The sequence below is a fragment of the Bubalus bubalis genome, chromosome 11 (genome assembly GCF_019923935.1).
Source record: "Bubalus bubalis isolate 160015118507 breed Murrah chromosome 11, NDDB_SH_1, whole genome shotgun sequence".
NCBI lineage: Eukaryota > Metazoa > Chordata > Mammalia > Artiodactyla > Bovidae > Bubalus > Bubalus bubalis.
The window spans coordinates 14,316,479-14,331,404 of record NC_059167.1 but is presented as its reverse complement, the minus strand read 5'-3'; the positions used below and the strand labels follow the sequence as shown (position 1 = coordinate 14,331,404).

At 40.6% G+C, this 14,926-nt stretch overlaps 2 protein-coding genes across 2 annotated transcripts in view; one reads left to right on the top strand and one right to left on the bottom strand.

The window, feature by feature from the left end:
* Nucleotides 1–37: 37 nt before the first annotated feature.
* Nucleotides 38–6,182, top strand: LOC102398245 (SRA stem-loop interacting RNA binding protein). Its single transcript, XM_006052889.4, has 4 exons — nucleotides 38–190; nucleotides 2,296–2,354; nucleotides 5,159–5,266; nucleotides 6,071–6,182. The coding sequence occupies exons 1-4, from the start codon at nucleotides 94–96 to the stop codon at nucleotides 6,140–6,142; spliced, it is 336 nt and encodes a 111-aa protein (XP_006052951.1). The 5' UTR covers nucleotides 38–93; the 3' UTR covers nucleotides 6,143–6,182.
* Nucleotide 6,183: 1 nt separating this feature from the next.
* Nucleotides 6,184–14,926, bottom strand: part of SNW1 (SNW domain containing 1) — a 35,157-nt gene continuing 26,414 nt past the window's right edge. Inside the window, exons 11-14 of the mRNA XM_006052890.4 lie at nucleotides 14,751–14,847; nucleotides 8,673–8,790; nucleotides 6,950–7,113; nucleotides 6,184–6,869 (exon numbers count right to left, since the gene is read on the bottom strand). Coding sequence (XP_006052952.1) covers nucleotides 6,671–6,869; nucleotides 6,950–7,113; nucleotides 8,673–8,790; nucleotides 14,751–14,847 — 578 coding nt within the window. The 3' untranslated portion in view covers nucleotides 6,184–6,670. The remainder of the gene's footprint in view (nucleotides 6,870–6,949; nucleotides 7,114–8,672; nucleotides 8,791–14,750; nucleotides 14,848–14,926) is intronic.

The window sequence follows — 14,926 nt, the reverse complement described above, 5'->3', positions numbered from 1 at the left end:
TCCCCTGACCCGGAAGCTGATTTCCGTGCTCCGGATTAGGCAGGCTCCTCCGGGGTCGCGAGCTCAGGTCACTAGACGTTCCTCGGCCTAAAGATGGCGGCTTCGGCAGCGAGGGGCGCTATGTCGCTGCGTACAAACATCGGCCGGCCGGTTGCGTTTGTCAGAAAAATTCCCTGGACGGCGGCCTCAAGTGAGTTGGAAATGTAGTAGGGGCAGAATCTTTAGGTCCGAGGAATCCTGAAAAGCCTTGCTTGCTGCGAAGCACTTAAATCCGCGTGGTGGCTGGATTAAGGAGGCTGAGTGTGCTCCTGAGCAAGCCAGTGAGTAGAAAGAAATTTGTCAGCAATTAGCCGTTTAAGGGATGCCCCTTGAGCTTTTGGGGCACCCATTCACGGTCTCCAGCCTTTCGGAGTTTAAAGCTTTAATTACTTGGAAACTTTTAAGATTTACGATTTAGAAGGGGTTGTTTTGATTGCAGCGTGGGGACGGATTCAAAGTTACAAGAGGTGGTTTCAGTAGTTTAGTTCATAGGTGAAGACTTCAGGGTAGTGATAGAAGGAGGGGTCCGGTTCACTTAAGCTAATCAAAGAATAATCGATAGATTTTCGTGATGACTTGAATGGGGAAGAGTACGGAATGGGGGAAAGGGAGGAATGACCTCCAGGTTTTTAATGTTGGTGGATTTGGTGATTAGAATGTAGGAGAAGCACATCGAAAGAAGATGAGTAGTAGAAATGTGTTTAGTTTGAGAAACCTGTGAGTTCTTTGTTAGCTGGACAGAGGACGTTGTGTATAGATTGAGAAATGCACTCCGAAGCTGTTCTCCTTGGGTTACAATTCCAGCTTGGCCTTTAGTAGTTGTGTAACCTATTTCAGTTCAGGTTATTCGGTCAGTCGTGTCCGACTGTTTGGGACCCCTTGGACTGCAGCACGCCAGGCCTCCTTGTCCATCACTAATTCCCGGAGTCTACTCAAACTCATGTCCATTGAGTCAGTGATGCCATCCAACCATCTCATCCTCTGTCGTCCCCTTCTCCCGCCTTCATTCTTGCCCAGCATCAGGGTCTTTTCAAATGAGTCAGTTCTTCGCATCACGTGGCCAAAGTATTGGAGTTTCAGCTTCAGCATCAGTCCTTCCAATGAATATTCAGGACTGATCTCTTTTAGGATGGACTGGTTGGATCTCCTTGCAGTCCAAGGGACTCTCAAGAGTCTTTTCCAATACCACAGTTCAAAACCTAAGGTGTGTACCTGCTGCTGCTGCTAAGTCGCTTCAGTTGTGTCTGACTGTATGTGACCCCATAGACGGCAGCCCACCAGGCTCCGCCGTCCCTGGGATTCTCCAGGCAAGACCACTGGAGTGGGTTGCCATTTCCTTCTCCAATGTATAAAAGTGAAAGTGAAGTCGCTCAGTCGTGTCCGACTCTTAGCGACCCCGTGGACTGCAGCCCACCGGGCTCCTCCGTCCATGGGATTTTCCACGGAGTGGGGTGCCATTGCCTTCTCCTAATGTGTGTACCTAAGGGAAGGTAATTGGGGGAAGAGGGCTCACCACTGTGCCTCAGTTTCATCAGCCATAAAATGGAGTCAGTAATACCTTTCTCCTGGGGTGTTGATTATATTAAATGAATTTATATGTAAATACAAGTGCTTAGATTTGTGCTCAATACAGAGTAAGTACTCAATAAACAATAATTGTTTTCATGATTACAAAAATTGAAGTTCATGGGATAGGCTTAGGCTGGACATAGAAAGTTGGGGGGTGATGAGTACTGATTTCTGTTACCAACACTGCTTTTTGTCAACTGTAGTTGTGAGTTAAGGTTTTTACATTTGCTCACCAAAATGTAAAAATCCATGGTCATTTTTGCAGATGTTCTTGAGATTGAGACTTTATTTGGAAATCTCTAATATAGCTAACAACACACAGTATTGTGATTGTTTAACTGTTTCCTGTGTGATCATCTCACGGGGATTTTAATCCATGCATTTAGCATAGTACCTGGTATGGTGAAGACTCAGTACTTGCTGGGGATGAAGACTAAGTCAGCTCAGCAGTTTATCTGCCCATGTCTCCCCCACCCCAACACCTCCCCAAATCTAGTAAATTACAGCTTTATAATCAATACCATAACAGTTTCCTGGATCTTAAAGCTGCAAGAAATACAAACTACCATTGTTCACAAGGAGTTTGGGGGCTCTAGGACCCCTCTTGGTTTCTATCTTAATCTAGGATGGAGGATAATAGAATAACTAAAAAAAAAACCTCTTAATATGTTTTCTTTTCTTATACAGGTGAGCTGAGAGAACACTTTGCACAATTTGGCCATGTACGAAAATGCACTGTTCCTTTTGTGAGTATTACTTTTAAAAAAGCAATAATGTTTTCCTCTAATTTTTGATTATTCTTTGTCAAAGCATATCAGTTTACATGAATTGGTAATGGAGTGAAGCTGTTCAGTCTTTGTTGATTAAATTAGGGGTGATACTGATTTAACAAAACAAAAAGCCTTATCCTAGGTATTCGAGGCATTTTGGTAGTTTTTTTTTTTTTAATTGATGCATAAAATTATCACAAATGTAATGGCTCAAAACAACACATACACATGATCTCACAGATTATAGAGATCAGGAGTCCAGGCATAGCTTTGCTAGGTCCTCTGTTCAGGGATTCACGTAAGAGGCAATGCAGGTGTCTGTCTGCCGGAGCAGCAGAATCCAGGTGTGTGTCAGCTGGAGAGGCTCAGCCAGGAAAGACTGATTTCCCAGCTCCCTCGGGTTTTGGTAGAATTCATCTTTTAACTGTAGGGCTTGGGTATCTGCTTTCTTGCTGGCTTTCAGCTGGAGGCTGGTCTCAGGTCCTCCAAACTACCTGCAGTTGCTTATTACCTTGTTACATCTCTCTTATGGAGGCCTTCTCCCAACATGGCAGCTTGCTTCAAAGTCAGCAAGGGAGTTTCTCTAGTCTGCTACGACAGTTTTATAATTTAGTCTTCAGAGGGACACCCCATCTTCCTGTTCAAGGGAGCAGCATCCCGTCACTTTTGCTGTATTCTTTTGGTTAGAAGCATGTCATAGGCCCTGCCCACATTCAGGGGGAGAGGACTAATACAGGGGGTACCATGGTGGAACACATGGAGGTCTTGGGGCCATTTTGGGATTTTGTCTATTACAGTATTATAATAAGGACTTTGAGAGAGTAGAGGTTAATTTATCATAAAACTTAACTGGTGGAGAAAATTTTCACCTTTATCCTCACGGAGTTGAGTGCTTTTTTTGGATGTGCTGGGTTTTTGTCACTGCACAGGCTTCTCTTCTCATTGCAGAGGCTTCTCATTTCGGAGCACAGGTTCTACGGCACACGGGCTTCAGTAGTTGTGGCAGATAGGCTCAGTTGCGGTTCCTGGGCTTCAGAGCACATGCTCCGTAGTTGTGCGCAGGCTCAGTTGCCCCAGGGCATGTGGGATCTTCCCAGATCGAGGATCCAACCTGCGTCTCCTGCCGACACTGGCAGGTGGAGTCTTTACCATTGAGCCACTAGGGAAGCCCAGGTTGAGTGCTTTTGGTGTGTTTCTGTTTGTTACATTTTCTTTGCTTCCTCCTGAGGGTTTAAAAATCAAGCTATGGGAATTCCCTGGCGGTCCAGTGGTTAGGACTCTCTCAACTGCCAAGGGTGTGGGTTCAATCTCTGGTTGGAGAACTAACATCCTGCAAAAATAATTAAGTAAATAATACAGTCCTTTACTTAAAAGAAAAAAGTCTTTAAAAAAAATCAAGTGTATAAATTTCTTTATCCTGAGCTGTATTTTTCTGTGGACTTTCTTAAATTATTGTGTTTTGGGGTGTGTGACATGAGTACACTTACAGCTTACGCATGCCTCACTAAAACTGCTTTTTTCCTCATGGCACTGAAAAGGCTGTGGAAAAATATCAACTTTAAGTAACTTAAATTCTAACTATTGGCTTAACGTTACTTGCCTTACAAAAATCTAACGGATTATGTATATCCAGCCGTAGTGAAGGTATAGGGAAACTGGTACTGAAATTGTTGAGTTTAACTGATACTGTCACTGAAGGGTAATTTGGCAAAATCTGTCAACATTTAAGGTTTGCCTTTGACTCTAGAGAAAGCCTGTGTGTTGCCACAAAGACCCAGTGCAGCCAAAATGAAAAGTAAGTTGCAAAAAGAAAAGAGGATTTGCTTTGATCTAGAGGTTCCATTTCTAGAGATTGATTTTATAGAAATGTGAGGTGAGGGATGTTCAAAACAGCATTGTTTAGTAATATAATTGGTAAGAAGGTAAGTGTTCATCAGTGGGGTTGGTTGAATAGATATTAATTCACTGATACAATGGCATTTTTATAGCTGATTAAAAGAATGAGGCATGTGTATTACAGACATGAAAATCAGTAAGCTTGAAAAAATAGTTTTACAAAGTGTATGAAATTGCATTTTTTGAGGAATATTAAAAAGTTTCTCCAAAAAGTAACATTTTTCTTGGTTGCCATTTACCTCTTAAAAGTATAAAGAATAACAACTTAGGACCTGGAGTTAACAGATTTTAAACAAGAGAAGTCTTTGATTCGTAGGAAAATTAATGTGTAATGTAACAGGAAAATATAGGGAAGCCAGAATCTGATGAATAAGTTGGATGATAAACACTCTTGGTTTTTGCACAAAAGTAAATAGTAGGATTGCTTAAATTAACCCAGAAGTGTAAAGTAGGTAAGTAAAGGTAACTTTTCCTTTTTCCTCAGGAGCATGTGATGATAATGGTGATAGTCATGACGAGGGTGATTAGTTTCAGAAATCACCATATATGTACTTAGGTTTGAAGGCTTAATTTCCTAGTTTCTAGAAGTGAGTTAGAAACAGGAAGAGTACTTCTTTAACAAAATTTCCCTTGACTGTTGCTGCTAGTGTGGTTTTTATCTCGAACACCACAAAAAGCACTTTGCTCATGTTTTAGAGAGCATGTTAAGATAGAAATTAAGCTTTGGGGAAATAAGAGTATTTGTATTAAAGCAGGGTTTTTGATACTTTTAAATTGTCTTGTATTCCATTTCAGCAGATGAAAAAGTTGGTTTAATTTGGAACACCTGGAAACTTTCTCAAGTTCATGATTATTAATTTCTTCCTAAATTTTGAATTTTTAAGGACAAAGAGACTGGCTTTCACAAAGGTATGGGTTGGATTCACTTTTCTTCAGAAGAAGAACTTCACAATGCACTACAACAGGAAAATCATGTTATTGATGGAGTAAAGGTAAGTATTTTTCTGTATCATATCATGTGAGTTTTCTGTATACCAGTTAAATAGGTCAGAAGTGTGAAATGAAAGGGATTTTGGATGATTTGTAACTTAATGTTTGTTAAAGAATAGTGATGGTGGGAGAGTTCCCAGTTGTAAAAGGTCTGGAGACTTAAGTACAAGAAGACACTTGAATGGTTAGCAAGATACATGGAACACGGAACAGTGGAAACAGCAGGGAGATCTTGGTTGAAATACTGACTTTCCCACTTACTATGTGACCTTGAGAAGACTCTTTTGATTAGAGTCCCTTGGACTGCAAGGAGATCCAACCAGTCCATCCTAAAGGAAATCAGTCCTGAATATTCATTGGAAGGACTGACACTGAAGCTGAAGCTCCAGTACTTGGGCTACCTGATGCGAAGAACTGACCCATTTGAAAATACTCTGATGCTGGGAAAGATAGAAGGCAGGAGAAGGGGATGACAGAGGATGAGATGGCTGGATGACCTCACTGACTGGATGGATATGAGTTTGAGCAAGCTCTAGGAGTTTGTGATAGACAGGAAAGCCTGGCATGCTGCAGTTCATGGGGTTGCAGAGTCGGACACAACTGAGTTTAACTGAACTGAACTGATGTGACCTTCAGCCAGACTGATTTACAGTTTTTAATGGGAGTTCAGGGAGCCTTAAGTACAAGGAACAAATAACATCCTTTGGCTCACTGGTGCTGATCCCTCATAGAACAGCAGTTTTCGGTTTTAATGGTTTTGCAGACAATGACTTTCCTTACAGTGCTGAATTTTTTTTTCCCCCCAGCTCCATGTTCAACCTCAAAAACCCAAAGCTTTACAAGGAGACCAAACATCTGATGAAGAGAAAGATTTTTGAGACCCTCACTGCCTACTGAATAAAGTAAATAAAAGAGGAAGTTTTGTCTAAATGTTTTTATTTGAAACAAATAGTTGCACCAAGCAAGAGCTTACTTTCCCCACTCCAAATTAACAGAGCACTACAGGGGCAAACATCATTTGGCAGGACAGTTCCAATATGTGAACATCCTTCTTTCTACTTGCTATGATCAGGGTCACTTTATTCATAAGCAGTCATTTTTAGACAAAATATTAACCCCAAAGTACTAATGTCACTTGAAAGGAAGTGGCTTTAATTTCACGTGTGGGGCAGTATTTTCTATAAATGCCAAAAGGTGGGAGAAGCACAAACACAACCCATTTTTAAAAAAACTAAATAATTCAAAGTAGAACTTTTCCATACCCCCCTCCCACTCCTGTAATAAAAAGTAGTGCTGGGCTCTGACACCCAGATTTGGTTTTTATCCTGGCCATGTACAAAGTGTTCCCCATATGACTTGCATCATTAGGGTTATCAATAACAGTTCGTTCACTCTGAACAAAGTATCTACTCCTTCCTCCTCTTTTTGCCTTCATGCTCATGTTCCTTGGGACGGCTGCTATCTGAGGGTCTTTTAGAGCCACCGTGTTGCTTGGCTTCTTCCAAAAATTTGTCCAAACCAAAAGGATCCTCCTCAAACTGAACTGGTCCTTCTCGGCCTCTTTGTCTACGGTCTGAACCAGAAAACTCCTTATCGGGAACAAATCTAGGGAAAAAGAGAAATGACTATGAACCACTTTATTTTCACTGGTGTAGATGTTAAAACTGAGCAGTCTGCCCTGGTACCTGTTAGTCTTTATTCTGGCTTCTAGGTCATCTCCATACATGTCCTTGTCCAGATTTTTGCTGGGCCTGTAAATATTCTGGGCCATATCTTTTCCACCTCTCCAGGCTTGATCATAAACATTGTAAATTTCATCTTCTCCACCTGCAAAACCACTGTCCATACCCTGTGGAAAAATAGACATTAAAAGTGTACACATTTTTATTAAAAGTTGAATCGCATTACATTCTTAGGAAGAGTAAACCCTTGCTCGTTTACAGCTTACATGTTCAACAATCTGAACTACAAATTAAAAAGGTTATTAAAAAATGATCACAGGAGGAGATATATGTATACCTATGGCTGATTCACCTTGAGGTCTGAGAGAAAACAAAAGTCTGTAAAGCAATTACCCTTCACTTAAAAAAAAACGGTCATTCTTTTTTCTTCATACCACCTTTGGGTCCTTACATTAAATACGGTACTCATTAACAACTGTTTTAGCAAAGTGGTCTTTAAAATTGGAGGATACCAGTATAAGCAGGCACTTGACAATCCATTTGTGCAGACATAGTGGCAAGATGAAAGAATTACAAAGCATTTTATCTGACACCATTTACAGTAATAATGTTAAACCCCTTAACTGTTAGAACACTACTGGAGCATAACACAATATTCTCAATGAAAATCTCAAGTCAACAAGCTTGTTTTGTGATGGTTCATTAATATAAGAATGTGCCTTTTGATAAAACTTTTCATCACAACTTTTATTTTTTTTTTGGTTTCGAAGGTAGACTTTGTTATTCACAAAACAGTATCCCGGGGTGTAAGGGGTCATGGTCTCTGTTGGACCATGGTTATGGCCTAGAAGTGGGAAGCCAGGCCCTGACTCAGCTGGTGCAGGGTCCGGGCCAGGACCTGGGTTCTGATGTGGTTACAGTCGTGCTGGGGATGTGTGTACCCTGTCACCCCCCTGGTGGGTCCGTGAGTCTGTCCTGCTGTGACTCGGATACTATGCTCTCAGCATGTTTCCTGGAACAATACACAGGGTGACTCCCAGCCTTGCAGGGGGCGATGGGACCCCTCTATATCCCAGTAGACATTTATACTTCTGTATTCTTAGCACAGTCTGCCTTGTCTTTATTTATATACATGTATCTGTCTTTTCCAGTAGACTTGCAGGTTCCTTGAGTGTTAAGACATGTGTACCTTTGATCTCACTGACTTACATACAGTAAATAATCAATGTTGGGTGAATTAAAACATAAAGGTACTTCCTCAGGCCTAAGGTGTTCTAGCTTAGTGTTCTAGTCTGATACTAGAAATCAGACTTTCTGATGAGTACTTTGGTTTTATAGCTTCATTTTTCAAAGATCCAAAGTTTGTGTTTTTATAGCATTAAAAAAATTATTTTTGCAAATATCGACAAAAAATAACCCAAGAGACACTTTTATAGGACACTGGCTCTGTTCTAGAAATAAAAGACTCACATACCAGAACCAAGTTTTACTACCTAATTTCTTTCATTTTCTAACAGTGTCTCAAATCCTAGCCAACTCTAAGAGCCAACTCTAAGAGCTATTCTAACTTGTTTCTTAAGTTACAATATGCAACTTCTAGTTTTTTTTTCTCCATCACGCCAGCATACCTTAGGCTGATGCAAATGTCTCATATGCTAATATTCTTTTCCCTGAAGATTGTATTTGTATCAACACTTAAGATATGTTGTTTCTAGACTCTGTGTACCTTGGATTGGTTGAAGAGCCTTTGGTCATACTGAACTTCATTGGAAGTCCGAGGGTTGGGCACACCAAGAGCAATGACTTCACTGATGTCTCGATTTTCATTTCTCTGCAGTTTCGACCTGTTTTGAAATACCATGGCGCAAAATGAAACTTCTTCACAGACAAGCTGAATTACAACCATTATCAGAAGCAGAGGAAATAAATATGTCCAGTTCACATCTTATGAACATATATATTCCTTGATAAGGCATAATTAGGATGGCATTTCTTATAGTATTTCAGATACATGATTATTGTAAGAGATACGGTTTTATAATTAGGCATTCCTGATACAGAAAAGAACTGCTCAGAGACTTTTTTTTTCCCCCTTGAGGAAAAATACAGGACTGCAACATTATAATTTGACATCTGTAAACACTACACAAAGTGATCACCACCAAAGTGTGGTTACTCTCAATCACCATACAAATGACCTCCTCCACCCATTTCTAATTCCTCAACCCCCTTCTCTGATAACCACCAATCTGTTCTATGAGTTTTTGTTTGTTTTGTTTTTTGTAGATTTCACATAAGTGAAATCACACCCTGTTTCTCTTGTTCTGACTTATTACACGTAGCATAATACCCTCAAGGTTCACCCAGGTTATCACAGACAGCAAGATTTCACTTTTATGGCTGAGTTCTAACGTGTGTACACACACACACACCTTCTTTATTTATCTGTTGATGGGTACTTAGCCTGCTTCCACATCTTGAATACTGTAAATAACGCTGCAGTGATCATCAGTTCAGTTCAGTCGCTCAGTCGTGTCCGACTCTTTGCAACCCCATAAATCGCAGCATACCAGGCCTTCCTGTCCATCACCAACTCACGGAGTTCACTCAAACTCATGTCCATCAAGTCGGTGATGCCATCCAGCCATCTCATCCTCTGTCGTGCCCTTCTCCTCTTGCCCCCAGTCCCTCCCAGCATCACAGTCTTTTCCAATGAGTCAACTCTTCGCATGAGGTGGCCAAAGTACTGGAGTTTCAGCTTCAGCATCATTCCCTCCAAAGAAATCCCAGGGCTGATCTCCTTCAGAATGGACTGGTTGGATCTCCTTGCAGTCCAAGGGACTCTCAAGAGTCTTCTCCAACACCACAGTTCAAAAGCATCAATTCTTCAGCGCTCAGCCTTCTTCACAGTCCAACTCTCACATCCATACATGACTACTGGAAAAACCATAGCCCTGACTAGACAGACCTTTGTTGGCAAAGTAATGTCTCTGCTTTTGAATATGCCATCTAGGTTGGTCATAACTTTCCTTCCAAGGAGTAAGTGTCTTTTAATTTCATGGCTGCAATCACCATCTGCAGTGATTTGGAGCCCCCCAAAATAAAGTCTGACACTGTTTCCACTGTTTCCCCATCTATTTCCCATGACGTGATGGGACCAGATGCCATGATCTTCGTTTTCTGAATGTTGAGCTTTAAGCCAACTTTTTCACTCTCCTCTTTCTCTTTCATCAAGAGGCTTTTTAGTTCCTCTTCACTTTCTACCATAAGGGTGGTGTCATCTGCATATCTGAAGTTTTTGATACTTCTCCCGGCAATCTTGATTCCAGCTTGTGCTTCTTCCAGCCCAGCGTTTCTCATGATGTACTCTGCATATAAGTTAAATAAGCAGGATGACAATATACAGCCTTGACATACTCCTTTTCCTATTTGGAACCAGTCTGTTGTTCCATGTCCAGTTCTAACTGTTGCTTCCTGACCTGCATATAGGTTTCTCAAGAGGCATGTCGGGTGGTCTGGTATTCCCATCTCTTTCAGAATTTTCCACAGTTGATTGTGATCCACAGAGTCAAAGGCTTTGGCATAGTCAGTAAAGCAGAGACAGATGTTTTTCTGGAACACTCTTGCTTTGTCCATGATCCAGCGGATGTTGGCAAGTTGATCTCTGGTTCCTCTGCCTTTTCTAAAACCAGCTTGAACATCAGGAAGTTCACGGTTCACATATTGCTGAAGCCTGGCTTGGAGAATTTTGAGCATTACTTTACTAGCATGTGAGATGAGCGCAATTGTGCGGTAGTTTGAGCATTCTTTGGCTTTGCCTTTCTTTGGGATTGGAATGAAAACGGACCTTTTCCAGTCCTGTGGCCACTGCTGAGTTTTCCAAATTTGCTGGCATATTGAGTGCAGCACTTTCACAGCATCATCTTTCAGGATATGAAATATGAAATAGCTCAACTGGAATTCTTCACTAGCTTTGTTCGTAGTGATGCCTCCTAAGGGCCACTTGACTTCACATTCCAGGATGTCTGGCTCTAGGTCAGTGATCACACCATCGTGATTATCTGGATCATGAAGCTCTTTTTTGTACAGTTCTTCTGTGTATTCTTGCCACCTCTTCTTAATATTTTCTGCTTCTGTTAGGTCCATACCATTTCTGTCCTTTATCGAGCCTATCTTTGCATGAAATGTTCCTTTGGTATCTCTGATTTTCTTGAAGAGATCTCTAGTCTTTCCCATTCTGTTGTTTTCCTCTATTTCTTTGCATTGATCGCTGAGGAAGGCTTTCTTATCTCTTCTTGCTATTTGTTGGAACTCTGTATTCAGATGTTTGTATCTTTCCTTTTCTCCTTTGCTTCTCGCTTCTCTTCTTTGCACAGCTATTTGTAAGGCCTCCCCAGACAGCCATTTTGTTTTTTTTGCATTTCTTTTCCATGGGGATGGTCTTGATCTCTGTCTCCTGTACAATGTCACGAACCTCATTCCATAGTTCATCAGGCACTCTATCTATCAGATCTAGGCCCTTAAATCTATTTCTCACTTCCACTGTATAATCATAAGGGATTTGATTTAAGTCATACCTGAATGGTCTAGTGGTTTTCCCTTCTTTCTTCAATTTAAGAAACCTGACACATTCTGACAGAACGTGGTCCACTGGAGAAGGGAATGGCAACCTAACCACTTCAGTACTCTTGCCTTGAGAACCCCATGAACAGTATGAAAAGGCAAAATGATAGGATACTGAAAGATGAAATCCCCAGGTCTGTAGGTGCCCAATATGCTACTGGAGATCAGTGGAGAAATAACTCCAGAAAGAATGAAGGGGCAGAGCCAAACCAGAAACAATACCCAGTTGTGGATGTGACTGGTGATAGAAGCAAGGTCTGATGCTGTAAACAGCAATATTGCATAGGAACCTGGAATGTTAGGTCCATGAATCAAGGCAAATTGGAAGTGGTCCAACAGTAGATGGCGAGAGTGAACGTAGACATTCTAGGAATCTGAACTAAAATGGACTGCAACGGGTGAATTTAAGTCAGATGACCATATATATCTACTACTGTGGGCAGGAATCCCTTAGAAGAAATGGAGTAGCCATCATGGTCAACCAAAGAGTCCGAAAAGCAGTACTTGGATGCAATCTCAAAAATGAGAGAATGATCTCTGTTCGTTTCCAAGGCAAACCATTCAATATCATAGTAATCCAAGTCTATGCCCCAACCAGTAACGCTGAAGAAGCTGAACCGTTCTATGAAGACCTACAAGACCTTTTAGAACTAACACTCAAAAAAGATGTCCTTTTCATTATAGGGGACTGGAATGCAAAAGTAGGAAGTCAAGAAACACCTGGAGTAACAGGCAAATTTGGCCTTGGAATACAGAATGAAGCAGGGCAAAGGCTAATAGAGTTTTGTCAAGAGAACGCACTGGTCATAGCAAACACCCTCTTCCAACAACACAAGAGAAGACTCTACACATGGACATCACCAGATAGTCAACACTGAAATCAGATTGATTATATTATTTGCAGCCAAAGATGGAGAAACTCTATACAGTCAGCAAGAACAAGACCAGGAGCTGACTATGGCTCAGATCATGAACTTATTGCAGTGATCAGAGGGATGCTTATACTTTTTGAATTAGTGTTTTATATTCTTCAGATAAATACCCAGAAGTGGAAAATCTTTTGAGGAATCTCCATAGTGTTTTCCATATTGACTGCACCAATTTATACTCCCACCAACAGTGCATGAGGGTTCCCTTTTCTCTACATCCTCTCCAATGCTTGCTATTTCTTGTCTTTCTGGTAACAGCCATTCTAACAGGTGTGTGGTTTTGATTTGCATTTCCTCATAATTAGTGATGTTGATTATTTTTTCATGTGCCTGTTCACCATCTGCATGTCTTCTTTGGAAAAATGTCTATTCAGATCCTCTGCCCATTTAACTGGGTTGGTTTTAGTTGAGCTGTAGTTCTTTCTATAGCTTGGATATTAACCTCATGTCGAATATATGATTTGCAAGTATCTTCTCCCACCCAGTAGGCTGCCTTTTTGTTCTGATGATGGCTTCCTTCATCGTGTGGAAGTTTTTAGTCTGATACAGTCCCATTTGTTTATTTCTCCTTTGTTTCCTTTGCCTTTGGAGTCAGATTCACAAAATCATTGCTAAGATCAAGTCAAAGGGCTTACTACCTATGTGTTCTTTTAGGAATTTTACAGTTTAAGGTCTCACATTCAAACCCTTAAATGATTTTGAGTTTTTTGTGCATGGTTTAAGGTTTTCCTTCTTTTGCATGTAGTCATCCAGTTTTTCCAATAGCACCTATAGAAGAGGCTGTCCTTTCTCAAAAGAATCATTCTTAATACAAGCAATCTTCTTGTAACACATGCTGAGATATGAAACTGCTACAGTCTGTATCTGCTATTATTATAAAGGGTTAGGGGGACTGGATGCAAATTAGGTATACCACATGAATCACTCTCAATAAGACAGAATCAATTTTTACCTAACAACATTTAGGAATTTTTGAGAAGAATATGTCTAATGACTGGATTACTCAGTATGATGTTTGACATTCAGGTGAACTTAATTCCCCTGCTGTTTTGGTATGTATGTAATCTACATCACAATGATACCATGATAACTGTCATCATTTACTTTACTAGAGGTTCAGGTCTTAAAATGATTTCTATAGACAATCTAATTTTCATCCAAGCACAAGTTTAAAGCTTTTCTATTTTATCAATTCTCAGTCACTTTACTGGTTGTAAGGGCTCAATTTATCTACAGAGCCATTTTGATTTTTACAGGTTAGGAATTTCAGACTGAGAGTATCATTAATTGTGTACTTTCAAATTTCATTCCTTTCTGTTCTATACTGTACATTTAAACTCTAAATTCAGATTTTCTGCTTTTCCATGACTTCACTTATTCAAGGAGATGAAATATGCCATTAAACAACAAAGAATACCACCAGCAGGAATCTGTTTAAGATATGACCTAAAAAACCACAGTATTAGCTCACAGGAGGATGAGAGCATTCAAAACTGCTCATTTGGAAAGAAAATGTTTTATATTTGCATTTAACCCTCACTCAGAATTCCACCTCTTGTATTACAGCATTTCTTCAACTTTTCATCAATTTCAGTCCTCGGCCTTTGGTGAACCACAAACTTCATGAATCCGTCTCTACTTTATTCCAAGTATTCATACATGTATTTCCTTTGTTAAGTCTGTATTAAGAGTGTTCTGTCAGTTTTCCCAAGCAATTTCATATGACAGCTCTATCTTTCTCAATTTTAAGTGAAACTGCTCATGAAAAGAGGCTGACTTTCACTTCTTAGAAAAGCTGCTCTTCTCCCCCACTGTACTCACTAGTACAGTATTCTGCATGTGAAAGGACCTCAATAAAGGTCCAGCAGCTTATTTCCTGTCTAGAGGAGCAGGCACATGATAAATCAACCTGTCTCACCATTTGAAGCAGGAAAAGAACAGACCAGAACAAGCATATCCACTACTTTCTTCTTCATAAATATGATCTGAATTCTCTTTTTGTGTATCCCCATCCTTCTCAACCCTAGCTGACAATACAAGGTAATGGAAGAAAAGCTCACTTTCAGGCACAGTCAGTTCTTCTGCTAAGGCAGACTAAGCAGTTTAGGGCAAGAAAATAGGTGCTGGTTTATGAAGCTATCAACCTCAAGAGGAAGGAGAGAAGCAAAACTGGTTTCAGTGGACTAACACTCCTCTCTAGAAGGTTCACAAAAGTCACTCTTCACAATTCACATTGACCTCAGAGTACCTACCTCTTGTCTGGAGCTGCCCTGGAGAGGTTCCGGTCATGCTGTCTCTCTTTTCGCCGGTCATGCCGGATTTCATCCCTCTCACGTGCCTCCCCGTCCTCTGTGGACACAGGTGAAAATGACTTTACCACTGTACTTATCACTATTAATATTCTGAACAAGAGACTATGTCTACGTGT